The 12,338-nt window shown below is 43.7% G+C and overlaps 2 protein-coding genes across 3 annotated transcripts; both read right to left on the bottom strand.

Annotated features, from left to right (window-relative positions):
* Positions 1-3,392: 3,392 nt before the first annotated feature.
* LOC114767070 (tripartite motif-containing protein 35-like) lies at positions 3,393-5,325 on the bottom strand. The gene is made up of 6 exons (XM_028958582.1): positions 5,041-5,325; positions 4,868-4,963; positions 4,562-4,792; positions 4,449-4,471; positions 4,255-4,373; positions 3,393-4,166 (listed from the first exon to the last, which is right to left on the bottom strand). Exons 1-6 carry the CDS (start codon positions 5,179-5,181, stop codon positions 3,637-3,639), a joined length of 1,140 nt encoding a protein of 379 aa, XP_028814415.1. The 5' UTR covers positions 5,182-5,325; the 3' UTR covers positions 3,393-3,636.
* A 2,478-nt stretch (positions 5,326-7,803) lies between these two features.
* LOC114767250 (protein mono-ADP-ribosyltransferase PARP12-like) lies at positions 7,804-11,635 on the bottom strand. 2 transcript variants are annotated; one of them, XR_003742909.1, is made up of 9 exons: positions 11,279-11,635; positions 11,060-11,189; positions 10,526-10,763; positions 10,367-10,441; positions 8,639-8,771; positions 8,437-8,569; positions 8,273-8,363; positions 8,120-8,177; positions 7,804-8,050 (listed from the first exon to the last, which is right to left on the bottom strand). XR_003742909.1 is itself a non-coding variant. In XM_028958848.1 (8 exons), the coding sequence occupies exons 1-8, from the start codon at positions 11,611-11,613 to the stop codon at positions 8,170-8,172; spliced, it is 1,143 nt and encodes a 380-aa protein (XP_028814681.1). In that variant the 5' UTR covers positions 11,614-11,635; the 3' UTR covers positions 7,804-8,169. The 2 variants fall into 2 exon arrangements, 1 of the variants encoding a protein (XP_028814681.1); XM_028958848.1 differs by having other exon boundaries at positions 7,804-8,177.
* Between the last annotated feature and the right edge of the window lie 703 nt (positions 11,636-12,338).

Below are 12,338 nucleotides of genomic sequence, written 5' to 3'. Positions count from 1 at the left end.
GATCTTAGTTGAGTTGAAAACGGTTACGCAGATAAAAAAAGAAATAGAACTGGACAAACTCACACTGGTTGAGTATGAATCATAATGATATTTGAAAGGGGATTTTTGTCTTTGTGATACACGGTGCACACAGGGAAATGTGTCCTCTGAATTTAACAGTCACCCTTGGTGAGCAGTGAGTGGCCATGACAGGTGCCCGGGGAGCAGTGTGTGGGGACGGTGCTTTGCTCATTGGCACCTCAGTGGCACCTTGGCGGATCGGGATTCGAACCGGCAACCTTCTGATTACAGGGGCCACTTCCTTAACCGCTAGGCCACCACTGGCCCAGGATCAGTGATGTTTCAGACCTCCACCCTGTTGAGGAGTGTGGAAACTCTGATGCTGCAGCAGCTTCACTCTCATTGCTTCTTAAAAAGCATTTACGCCTGATGTGCCACTAAATTAACACAGCTGACAAATTCTTAAAACAAAATTGGTAACTTTCCTTCAGAATAAAAATTCCACAGAGGCTGTTGGGTCAATTTATTATCCTGTGAGAACCAGGAATTCCAGAACCACATGAACGTGCACAAGTACACGTGTGTGTTACCATGGCCGATACCAGCACTAACGCAAATAACGTTTTACTGTTTATACTGCAGCCAGATGATAAATCTTCACCGTTCACGGATTAATCCTGGTCCTCAACAGCGTTAGTGAATAGAGGACTTTGACGACAAACTGAGTCTGAGTCTGAACCATCACGCTGCTGCGATCTCCAGATCCTGCAGGTTCACTCTCTACAACATTCGCAAGATTCGGCCTTTTCTCTCACAACAGGCTACGCAGCTCCTCGTCCAGGCAATGGTCATCTCCAAACTCGACTATTGTAACTCTCTCCTGGCTGGAGCCTCTGCAGTCTCCATAAAACCCCTCCAGATGATCCAAAATATGGCAGCCCGTCTCATCTTCAATCAGCCAAAATACACCCACGTCCCGGATCTTCTCACCTCTCTCCACCGGCTCCCGGTAGCTGCTCGCTTTGAGTTCAAATCCTTGATGCTGCCTACAGGGCTGTAAATGGAACTGCGCCCTCCTACACCAACACACTACTAGCTACACTCCTGCACGCCCTCTCAGATCGGCAAACGAAACGAGACTGAAAATTCCCTCTTCACGATTCCAATCGTCTCGGTTCTCCTTTGTTGTCCCTGGCTGGTGGAATAACTTGCCCTCCTCCATTCGACTAGCCGGGACTATCACCACTACTTTAACACTAGAAGTCCCAGGTTTTTCTGACCCCCTCAGCTCTAGCAGAGGTAGGCCAAATGGCCCCTTGGTTGGGAACTAACAACTCAATCACCGACAAATGGCTCCCATTCATTTGTTAAATTGGTGGCCGATTGGAATGTGTCACTCCCCTTCCCCCCCAAGAAGTGTTTGAAAATGGAGTGTTTGGTGTTTTTGAACACAGTCCACTCCAATGTATGTTTGTTCACAAATGTCATAACCTGAGTGAAGTCATGGTCCATGGTTGATGTACAGAATCATCACTGTTTTATAAAACAAAATGTGGGTTTTTTTTTTGTGTGCTCTCTCCTCTGCCTGCTCATATAAAATAGCAAAAAATAAAATAAAAAACAATAATAAATAAATAAAGTTTTTTTTTAAAAATCTCAGTCCCTCAGTTCCAATTCATCATATCAGTGGTTACTATCCCACGCAGTCTGTCTGTTTCAAAATCTGTGTTTGCAGCGTTTGCAGACCCAGTGACCATTGTAGAGATCATACAATATTCATTGGAGACTGATGTGTGAGCGTTCTATTTTTTCATTTTCATTCTATTAGCAACTTTTCATTCTATTTTCAGACTATTTTTAATAAATAAAACGCACTTGTGTTTCTATATTTTGTGAATGTTTCAATGTCACACACATACTGTAGCTTTGGCCTGTCTTGCCAGGGTTCACAGGTAACTAGTGTTTTGGCACAACAAAAGCAGGAGGACAATGGAGCCGATGGCCCTTTACTCAGAGTTCCCTCACGGCCAACTAGAATCATATACATGCGATGGATAGCCAACAGAAGTCAGAAAAACCATTAAAATCGCTTGCTAAAAGTTTGCTGAAAGGTGCTAATAGTAGTGTAAAAAAGCACATTTGACCATGTGGTGTTGGAGAAGAGAATAGGGTGTGTAGAAAAAACTCTTTCTCCCTCCACACAAAGCACTGTATTCAACCACTCCAATTTGATGTTACCTGGCAGAAAGAGGCATGGCACAATAGAGGTTAAAAATGAACAGTTTCTAATTTATTAACACCGGTAAATAATTATTGTAGTTACATGTGAATATTGAATGTAAAAAGGTACCAAGGTTACAGAGAAAATAAAAATGAGAAGAAAGAGTAAAGAGGGAGAAGAGAAAAAGAGGGGGAGAGAAAGACTCAGAAGCCTTCCGGCTTCCGATGGAAAACCCCCTGAGCAAGAAAGCTCAGTCCTTTTTCCACATGTGCGCAGGCTTTTATACCCCTGGCCTACAGGAAGTTGTCACTGGCCTACAGGAAGTTGTCACTGGCCTACAGGAAGTTGTCACTGACCAATCAGAACCTGTTGTTTCTGATGTCACGCCCCCGGTGCCTCCCATTTGGTGAAGACAAAGAGGGTGGGCGGTCCTGACGGCTGATACTTCGCACGTTGACGTCGGACAAAAGACATGTAAAAACCGGGGTGTCGAATCTTCACCCACAACCGTCGACACAGGAATGTTACACCTCCCCCTGCAGACATCTGTTATGCAAGACAAAGCAGGCTCCCGCGATGTCCATTCTTACAGCAGAGAACTTCCCTTTGTGCTGAACTGGATAAAATATCACTGCACATAGCCTACTACTTCAGTGGCATCAAGAATTCTGTGGTGTACGAACCTCCTCTCCAAAGAAAGAATATGCAGAGAAGACTCACCACTCAGCAGGCCTTGGAAAGACATAGAACTTCAGCCGGATTCGGACTCAGAGCCGTCTGATCAGTCTTCAGGTTCATTTTTATTTCATATTATTTTCATTTCATTATTTCATTTCAAACAAGTAAGTGGAAACATCTACTCTGCCTTTTTTATATTTTCCACTTTTTTGTTTGTGCACCTTAGCAGTTGAAAACTCACTTGTTCAAAAAGTATTTCAGACAAATCTTACACTTACACACGCACATGCAGACACACTGCACAAAACAATACAATACAATATATATATATATATATATATATATATATATATATATATATATATATAATAATTTTTTCTTCGTCTAGCACTTAACAATCCCCGAGCGTGCTCTTTGTTGACAAGTTGGGCCTTATCAGGGCTCTTAGTTTTTGTAAACTCAAATCTATAGAAACCGAATGAGAACTGCTGGTGTAAGTCGCTTTGGCTAAAAGCGTCTGCAAAATAAAGTAAAGTAAAGAAAATAAAGTGAAGTAAAGTAAAATGACATCGTTTTAGTGCTTAATTAACATAATTAAACGCAAGCCGCAGCGCAGACGTGGACGTGCGGGGTGACCTCGGCCACCTCGGCCTCATTTCCAACATTCACCTCAAAATAAAAAGCGAGAAAGCTGGAGGTTGTCGGGTCGTTTCCCCTTTTTCTGTAGACCAGCTGCTTTATGGAGAAACCGCCACACACACCCGGCTGGGTTGGATCTGAAGGTCGCTGGGGTCGGTGCCCGTGTAGAAGTATGGGAACGCCGTATCTGTGAAGTTCACTCTGTACGTGTAGATGTGAGAGCTGTCCACCGGGTTGTAGAAGGACACGACTCCCCTCTCATAATCCAGGTGGACCCTGATGGTCTCCGGCTGGACCTTCAGGTTAAGGGTCTTCCCGCTCGCTGTGTACTTGCTCTCGTTCTTTCGTACGGTCCACAGTCCGTGTTCTGCTGAAAACGACGTGTCTCTTTTCCGTTCGACCGACCTTCTAGCCACGCCTACAGCCCAATGAATTCTGTCCTTCACCAGCACGTCCCAGCTGTGCGTTCCTGAGGTGAAGCCTTCAGAGCCGAGTGCCTCCGAATACATCCCAAAACGCTCAGGGTTGTCAGGAAGCTCCACTAGATCGTTTGTGTATCTCACTCTGGTCAGATCTTCAGACAGCTGCAGTTGGCCAGATGCAGTGTTGGGGTCCAGAACCACAGGATCTTAAAAACACACACAAACAGGCAAGAGCTCCTGAAGACCTTGTTGGAAGGCTAAGCTGTTAAAAGTTGGAGACACATTGATACTCACTAAAGTGCACAATGTCCAGCATCTTCTCCCAGACCTTGAACTTCAGGTTCCCCAGGTGTTTGGCTTCGTCTATCAGGGCACCTGAAACCAGATGGGGGTCCTGCAGGAGACGCTGAGCTCTGGAGGAATCACACACAGGATTCAGCAGGTCCACACTGATGAAACGGGAGACCCAGAAAACGCAAGCAACCTACCTGCTCTTGGTATTTTTGTAATCCTAAAGAAAAAGTCCAAAAGATCAACTTCTTATTTATTATCGACGTGGCAAAACTGAACCTTCTGATGCATCTACAGTAAATGTTCTGACCTTCAGAAACGTCACATCGTCTTTTCTCAGCTCCTCCTCCACATGATGAACCGAGTCTGTCAGAGACTGGATCTGATCCTGAAGGATTTGTAGCTCTTGATGAAGAATTTTCCCCTTCTGCTCCTCTTCCTCCCTCAGCGCAGCCAGCCTGGCCTCCTCTTCATCTCTCAGGAACCGATGAAGCTCTTCAAACTCTGCCTTCATCCGCCTCTCTACTGCTGCCAGCTGGTCCTGGAGATATGAGATGCGTCACCAACGTCTGGCCGGGGGGGTTTAAACGTGGACTCCGCCCCTCGCCACACCCACCTTGGTATGCTGCACCATCTTCCTGTACGTGGTTTGGGCTTCGTGATATTTCCCCAGCTTCTCCCGTGACTCCTTCAATTCCGAATCCACGTTGTGCTGCGATTTAAAAAGGGAAATCCGTACATGACAATGTTATCAGAAAATGTGTCTGTTGTCCCGGTTGTCCATCTCACCTTGAAGCTCTTCACGGCTTCTTCCAGGCGTATGACTTGGTGTCCAGAGTGCTGAGTGGGATTTTGACAGTCCTCACACACGGCCACGTCCTCGTCCACGCAGAACCAGGCTGGTGTTTTGCTGTGTGTTCTACACACCATGTCTCTTGGACCCCACCGAAGGTCTGGCCAGTTTCTTCAGTCCAGCCAGCGTGTCTCCAAGCTCCTTCACAGAGGAATACGTCCTGGGCTTGTGCTTTAATGAGCTCTTCATCTTGGAATGGGTTCTGTACACCTCCTCACATGGTTCTTTACTTCTGAAAAAAGAGCTTGCCTGCTCCTTCGGAGAACACTTCACCTTTGGAAGGTCCTTCAGTGATCTTCTACCACATTTTACTTGGTTTCCCTCCGGAGATTTGCCTGGATCCATTACTCTAACGAATGAGTCTGCAATCTCCTTCAGGGCAAAATTCACGTGTGTTTTGTCCGTTGATGATCTTCTCTTACAAATGGGGCAGTTCTTTCTCTTGTCTCGAGCCCAAAATTCCGAAAGACAAAACACGCAGAAGCTGTGCTTGCAGTCGAGCGAAACCGGATCCTTAAAAATCTCCGAGCAAATAGAGCAGCAAAGAATTTCTTCCAAGACATGCAGTTTCTCTGCCATTTTCATGCAGCGCCGGCCCTCCTTTCACGAAGCCCAGCGTCTTCTGAGATGAATCCTGCACTGGTGCTGAAAAAAGGGTGAGAACTGTCAGACATCAGAAACCCGTTCTTCCACCTCATCTTTTACTCTGACAGGTCTGAGAAGGACATTTTAAGAATAACTAAGTGAAAAGAATAAAAAGTTCTGCCAGTGTGCTGACTTGATTATGACTGGAAAGGAGGGTGGAATATTTTTAGAAGTACAGTGCAGTACAATAAGTCTGGACACCTTCTCATTCAACGTGTTTTCTTTGATTTCATGAGGTTGGTAAATTCTCACTGAAGGCATCAAAACTATGAATGAACACATGTGGAGTTCTGTACTTAACAAAAAGTGGAGACCTGGCCTCCACAGTCACCGGACCTGAACCCAATCCAGATGGTTTGGGGTGAGCTGGACCAACAAGTGCTAAACACCTCTGGGAACTCCTTCAAGACTGTTGGAGAAGCATTTCAGGTGACGACCTCTTGAAGCTCATCGAGAGAATGCCAAGAGTGTGCAAAGCAGGAATCAGAGCAAAGAAACTAGAATATAAAACATGTTTTTAGTTATTTCACCTTTTTTTGTTAAGTACAGAACTCCACATGTGTTCATTCATAGTTCTGATGCCTTCAGTGAGAATCTACCAACGTAAATGGTCATAAAAATAAAGAAAACACATTGAATGAGAAGGTGTGTCCAGACTTTTGGCATGTACTGTATATGAAATATTTCTGCCTCTTCAGAAAGGTTTTCCTGGCACCACTGGTGGAACAGGATGTAGTTTCCGCTAATATGTATGATCTCACAACAAATCTATTCAAACAACAACCTTTAATGCCGCCTTTCAAACGTGGATCGTGAGATTAGGACCTGCTGAAACCAGCTCATTGCTGATTCGCAGAAAACGTTGGTGTCCAGTTGCGCGTGGAACGTACACAGCAGCGCCGCCAGATTGGGACATTTCTGCTGTAAATCGTGTTTGGACTCAGTTTCTGTCATTTTAGTCCGGATCGGGTTGATTGTTAGTACCTTTCCGTATGATTCGCTGCTTTGGCGATTGGTAGAAGTGTTCATTTGATTTGCAATTCCACCGTCGTCAGGGGGATGTGTTTTAATTATGGCGAGAGAGATGTGAAAATGGATGCTGAGGAGGTGGAATGGAGGCAAATTTTTTAAAACCCGATAATTTCCTTTCCCTCTTAGTCTAACGCTTGCAGTGCGCAAAGAAAGGCAGGATTTTAAAAAGCTGTACTTGTCAGGTCGACTCGGGTCTGGACAGGCCGAACTTTTTAAACCCGACTGTAGGTGTAATTTCTGCACTATTTCAACTCATTTCAATCGTTCCCATGCCTGCGATGGGTAGCTGCTATCTGAACACAGGACAACGTTTCTTGTTCCATTATATTAAGTTCCATGTTTTTGTTGCTTTGTCTCAACTCTCCTTCATTTCTGTTCGGCACCCTTGTAACAGAAACAAACGCAGATAGAATATACCGTATCATCTTCTACTTAATAACTTTCAGCATTGCATTTGGACTTTAATGCATTATACATGACTTGCAGTTTTTGTGCTGTCTTCTGAAAAAAAAAAGACCATAGCATCTTTACAAATGTTTTATTTATTTATAATCAATAATGGAGTACAGTGGAAATACATTAAATCCCAACATTGTTACAAGCCCTTCAAAATGCATTCATTATAATGCTAATCATTTATTGTGAAGAAAGTGATTGTCACTTGTGATACACAGCAGCAAAGCACATTTACATTTACATTTACATTTACATTTACATTTACATTTACATTTACATTTACGGCATTTGGCAGACGCCATTATCCAGAGCGACTTACAACGTGCTTAAGTTACCATCGATGAAGAGATCAATTCCGGTTCACTAGCACCCCAACTATGAATACATCTATTTTATTCACTCTGTTGTAGATCCTGTACACAAGTTCGACAATAAGAAAATTACAATATAATCTTAATATTCTTTAAAGAGGAAGGTCTTGAGCTATCGTTTGAAGGTGCTCAGTGACTGAGCTGTTCTGACCTCGAGGGGAAGTTCATTCCACCACCGAGGGGCCACATGGTGCACACAGTGAAATGTGTCCTCTGTATTTAACCCATCACCCTTGGTGAGCAGGGAGCAGCCATGACAGGCGCCCGGGGAGCAGTGTGTGGGGACGGTGCTTCCGTCAGATCGGATCATGACAACCAGGGGACACGCAACACATGGAATAGCCAGGGACAGATTCACATAACATTACAGAGATCAGTTTATTCCCCCCTCTGTGTGAAAAGCCAGGAAATTGGTAAGATGGTCCTTCAATTCTGAAGACTCCTGCAAAATAGGCCAAATAAATTAAATAAAGGAAACATTTAATAGATGAATATACAGCATTTGGACTACCTGTTCTGTACGTCCTTCACGTCTTTAGCACTCACAAACACCGGCCTCCTTCAAAGTTCTGTGTCAGGTTTTAGAGAGGAAAAGAGAGGGGGTGGGTCAGTGGTTCAATTTCTTCTACTCGATATCAAAGTTTGAAGGCGATTCTCTACACACGTTTTAGGCAAATGCTGTGTTTATTCCCATTCTTTTCAAAAGTGACATATTCCTCGTGCTTTAAATAAGCGGCTTCAAGTGTTGCAGTCTCCTGAGAACAGGAAACACATTTATTAACATCATAACATGGAACAAATCCATGCAGGTGCTGCAGGCAGCATTACCTCTTCACTGTAATCCATCCAATTTCCTGCAGGGTCCACATAGCACCAGCGCCACTGAGTGGCAAATGGGAGATGCGAAACGCGAAACTGCCCTCTTGTCATGTCAACAAAGTCCACAGGCGGAGATCCCAAGCTTGGGGGACAAAAAGCTTCAATCCAAATCAATTCAAGGGATGTTAAGGTGTGCAGGACCTTCTCTTACCTTGTATTATTAGCCGGGTTACAGAAGTCTCGTTCGATGTCCTCTTGTCCAGCAACATCGCTCCACGTACTGCAATTTTCACCTAAAATCTGCCATCGATATGGCAGATCATGGTGTATGTTGAAGCATTTGTCTGAGAAAAAGAAAAGAAAAAAAATTCTGACACAATCTTAACTAGATCTTTCTAGAGGAGTCCAGATCATGACTGTGGTCCAGTGTGAATGTATAGTGGTGTTTGGCCCTCTTTCTGATTCCTTAATTTTTTCCATGTTAGTCACATTTAAATGTTTCAGATCGCCAAATTAATTAAAACTAACTTAAGTATTAGCCAAAGACAAAACACAAGTGAACACAAAATGCAGTTAAGTGAAGGATTTAAGGGCAAAAATGAATAAATCCAGACATACATGACCCTGTGTGACAAAGTGATTGCTCTCTAAACCTAATAACTGGTTGGGCCAGTCCAGCATTGTCAATAACTCACCCATCTTTGCAGAATTATTATAGTTCAGCCACGTTGGAGGTTTTCTACCATGAACCTCCTTTTTAGGTCACGTCACAGCATCTCAGCAGGATTTACATCAGGACTAGGTCACTCCAAAGTCTTCATTCGGTTTTTCCTTCAGCCAATCTGAGGTGGACTTGCCAATGTGTTTTGGATCGTTGTCCTGCTGCAGAACCCAATCTGGTTCCAGCCTGAGGTCACGAACAGATTCTCCTTCAGGATTTTTTTGGTAGACGGAGGAATTCAGGGGTCCATTTATCACAGCAAGTCTTCCAGGTCGTGAAGCAGCAAAACAGCCCCAGACCATCATACTAACATCAGCACCACTATACCATACTGTTGGTACGATGTTCTTTATCTGAAACGCGGTGTTACCTGTATGTCAGATGAATTGGGACACACACCATCCAAAAAGTTCAACTTTTGTCTCGTCAGTCCACAAAGTGGGGATCACCAAGATGTTCTTTTTGCTCAGCAGTGGTTTTCATCTTGTTACTCGGTCACGTAGGCCATTTTTGTCCAGTCTCTTTCTTCTGGTGGAGTCAGGAACACTGAGTTTAACTGAGGCAAGTGAGTCCTGAAGTTCTTTGGTGTTGCTGTGGGATCTTTTATGACTCTTAATTCTGGTTGGCCGGCCACTCCTGGGAAGGTTCACTATTGTTCCATGGTTTCACGGTTTGTGGAAAATGGCCAAAAGCTTTAGAAACACCTTTATAACCTTCTCCAGGCTGATCGAGCTCAGTTACTTTCTTTGCATCTCGGCATGCCATCGAGCTTTCGAAGATCTTTCGGTCAACATCACTTTGTGAGGCAGGTCCTATTTAAGTGATTGAGTGACTGGGCGTGGCTAGAGATATTGAACTTTGCATGATGAACCGCTGTTATATCTGGGGGGGCGGGGGGGGGGGGGGGGGGGGGGGGGGGTCAATCACACAGAGCCATGTAGGTTTGGAGGTTTTTCCCTCCATAATAATAATAAAATCCTACATTTAAAAAACACATTTGGGGTTTACGTGTGTTGTCTTTGACTAACATTTAATATTTTTTGACGATCTGATAAGTTTTCATGGAACTTATCATGGAAAAAAGTATGCAATGAGAGTAAGAAATCTGTAAGTGTTTGAGAGTGACGTGTTCTGACTGGTTCTCCAGAAACATGCTTGTGAAACCCAGGCATCAAACAGGGTTCTCAAATGTGCTTCACTCAAAGGTGGTCATGTTACCTGAATACCTGCATTTTTGGAGAAGGTTATAGATGCAGATTTCTCTGGTGCCTGATGGACATACTGAACGTCCTTCTAAAGAGAACAAATTAAATATGTAGTAAGTAGGACGTAGATGAGCCAGCTACCTACAGCAGGCTCCAGGACGGAGAACCATACCATGTTCTGGAGGCAAGAGCAGCAGTCTGTTCTTGTAGGTCTTGATAAGTATGGATTTTTCTTTTGTGCTGACGCCTCGGTTCTCCAGGGCATTCAGGCTTTGTGTACCAAAGTCATGGTCAAGTCGGCAGGCTCCACCATTGGAGCAGTTCCCCTGTAGAAATTCTTTGCAGATATGGATCTTCTCACATTTGGAATTGTACTTGCATGGTGACGGCATGTTGTAATACTGGCACACCTGACAAGGAGTAAAAATCAGAACCACAAGGTCACAGACTCTAAAAAGTGGAGCCACCGTAGGTCTAGCGCCCCTGCTGGCGGGCTGCGCTTTTAAAAATCTCCTCCAGATATCAGAATCGTGAATCATTTTCAAGAGCAACCGGACTGGCAAGGTCCTTCCCTGTGAGGTGCGTATAGAAACTACGTGTAGAATGACCACATGTCTCGTTTTACTACTAAAGTTGCAGATAACCAGATCCAATTCAATTTAACAAGTGCTAGAAAGAAGGCCATGGACCGTCTTGCAGCGCTCACCTCAGGCAACAGCTCTGGATCGTTCTGGAGGAGAAGCTGGAAGAGATTAGCCTCGGTGAGGTACTGAAGATGCATCCTCATCAGAAGATCCTGATTGTTGTGGCAGCTCAGGTCATGGGATATGCAGTTTCTAATTGAGGAGAAATGGCAGCAAGATTTGTGCATTTTTCTGGATATTTCACTGAAAATAGAGAACCTCGGCCAGTGTTGGTAACTCACCGGTGTGAGCAATTCCCACAAACATGATATTTGCAGAGGTGCAGCTTGTCGCAGTTTTCATGACCAGGGTACTCAAAGACCCGCACATCTTCATTTCCATCTTTAATTTTAAAGTTCCCACAGACCCGCACAGACGTCTTTGCTACAACTAAATCCTCCTTGATGAGAAAGTTCCTCTCATCAGAAGTGATCCTCTTCAACTCATCTTCATTTCCATCTTTAGTTTTAAACTCCTGGCAGATCTTACGCTGAAGCTCAGAAAGCACCAGACTTCCATGATTCTCACAAAGAATCCTGACAACATGAGCCGCGTTTAGGGCCACTCGGTCAGACATGTCTGCAAGTCTGCTGTCAGGAAAAATCGCTCTTCAAATGGTGACTTGAAGGCACAACCTCTGCTGTGAGGAGAAGAACCGGCTTAGCAAGTATGGAATTATTAAATCACACCTTCCTGGGTTGAATTGTCCCTTGTCATGTACAGCGTGGGAAGTTTTCACATGAGATTTGGTGGATTTCGGATGCTACAACTGGCTGTTGTTCGGCCACTTGTTTTCACTCATTAATTTTTTTTTTTTCACTAATTAATATTTTACTTTTGATTTAAATCCTCCTGTATTAAAATATATTTAATTTGATCTTACTATTGCTTTATATGTATTTTAGCATAGTCGTAATGTGAATAAACCAAACAAACCTGCTGCCAGTTTGTTTTTTCACATTACAGCAATGATTAAATATTAGTGTGACTGATTACTTCGATTTTTTTTTAGTTTGAGCCATCGTTTCTTATTTATAGTGTAGTGACTCGTTATTAATTCCACGCATAATCAATGAAGGTGATGTACCTCACACAGGATGTGTTAGCATAATAATAATAACAACCATGATAATGACAATATCGACAATACTGCATTTGGTAAAAATGACATGTCACGTTTGTTAAAGGCAGTGTCGCGTTCTGACTGTAAGGTGGCGCCACTTCACCACTTTCATCAGAAGGGGGCGAGAACATTTAATCTGTATGTTTCTCTCGCTCTCTCTCCATAAATATATATATATA

The sequence above is a fragment of the Denticeps clupeoides genome, chromosome 17, assembly GCF_900700375.1.
Source record: "Denticeps clupeoides chromosome 17, fDenClu1.1, whole genome shotgun sequence".
Classification (NCBI taxonomy): domain Eukaryota; kingdom Metazoa; phylum Chordata; class Actinopteri; order Clupeiformes; family Denticipitidae; genus Denticeps; species Denticeps clupeoides.
Note: the sequence above shows the minus strand (reverse complement) of the source record. Positions and strands in the feature narration are given on the sequence as shown.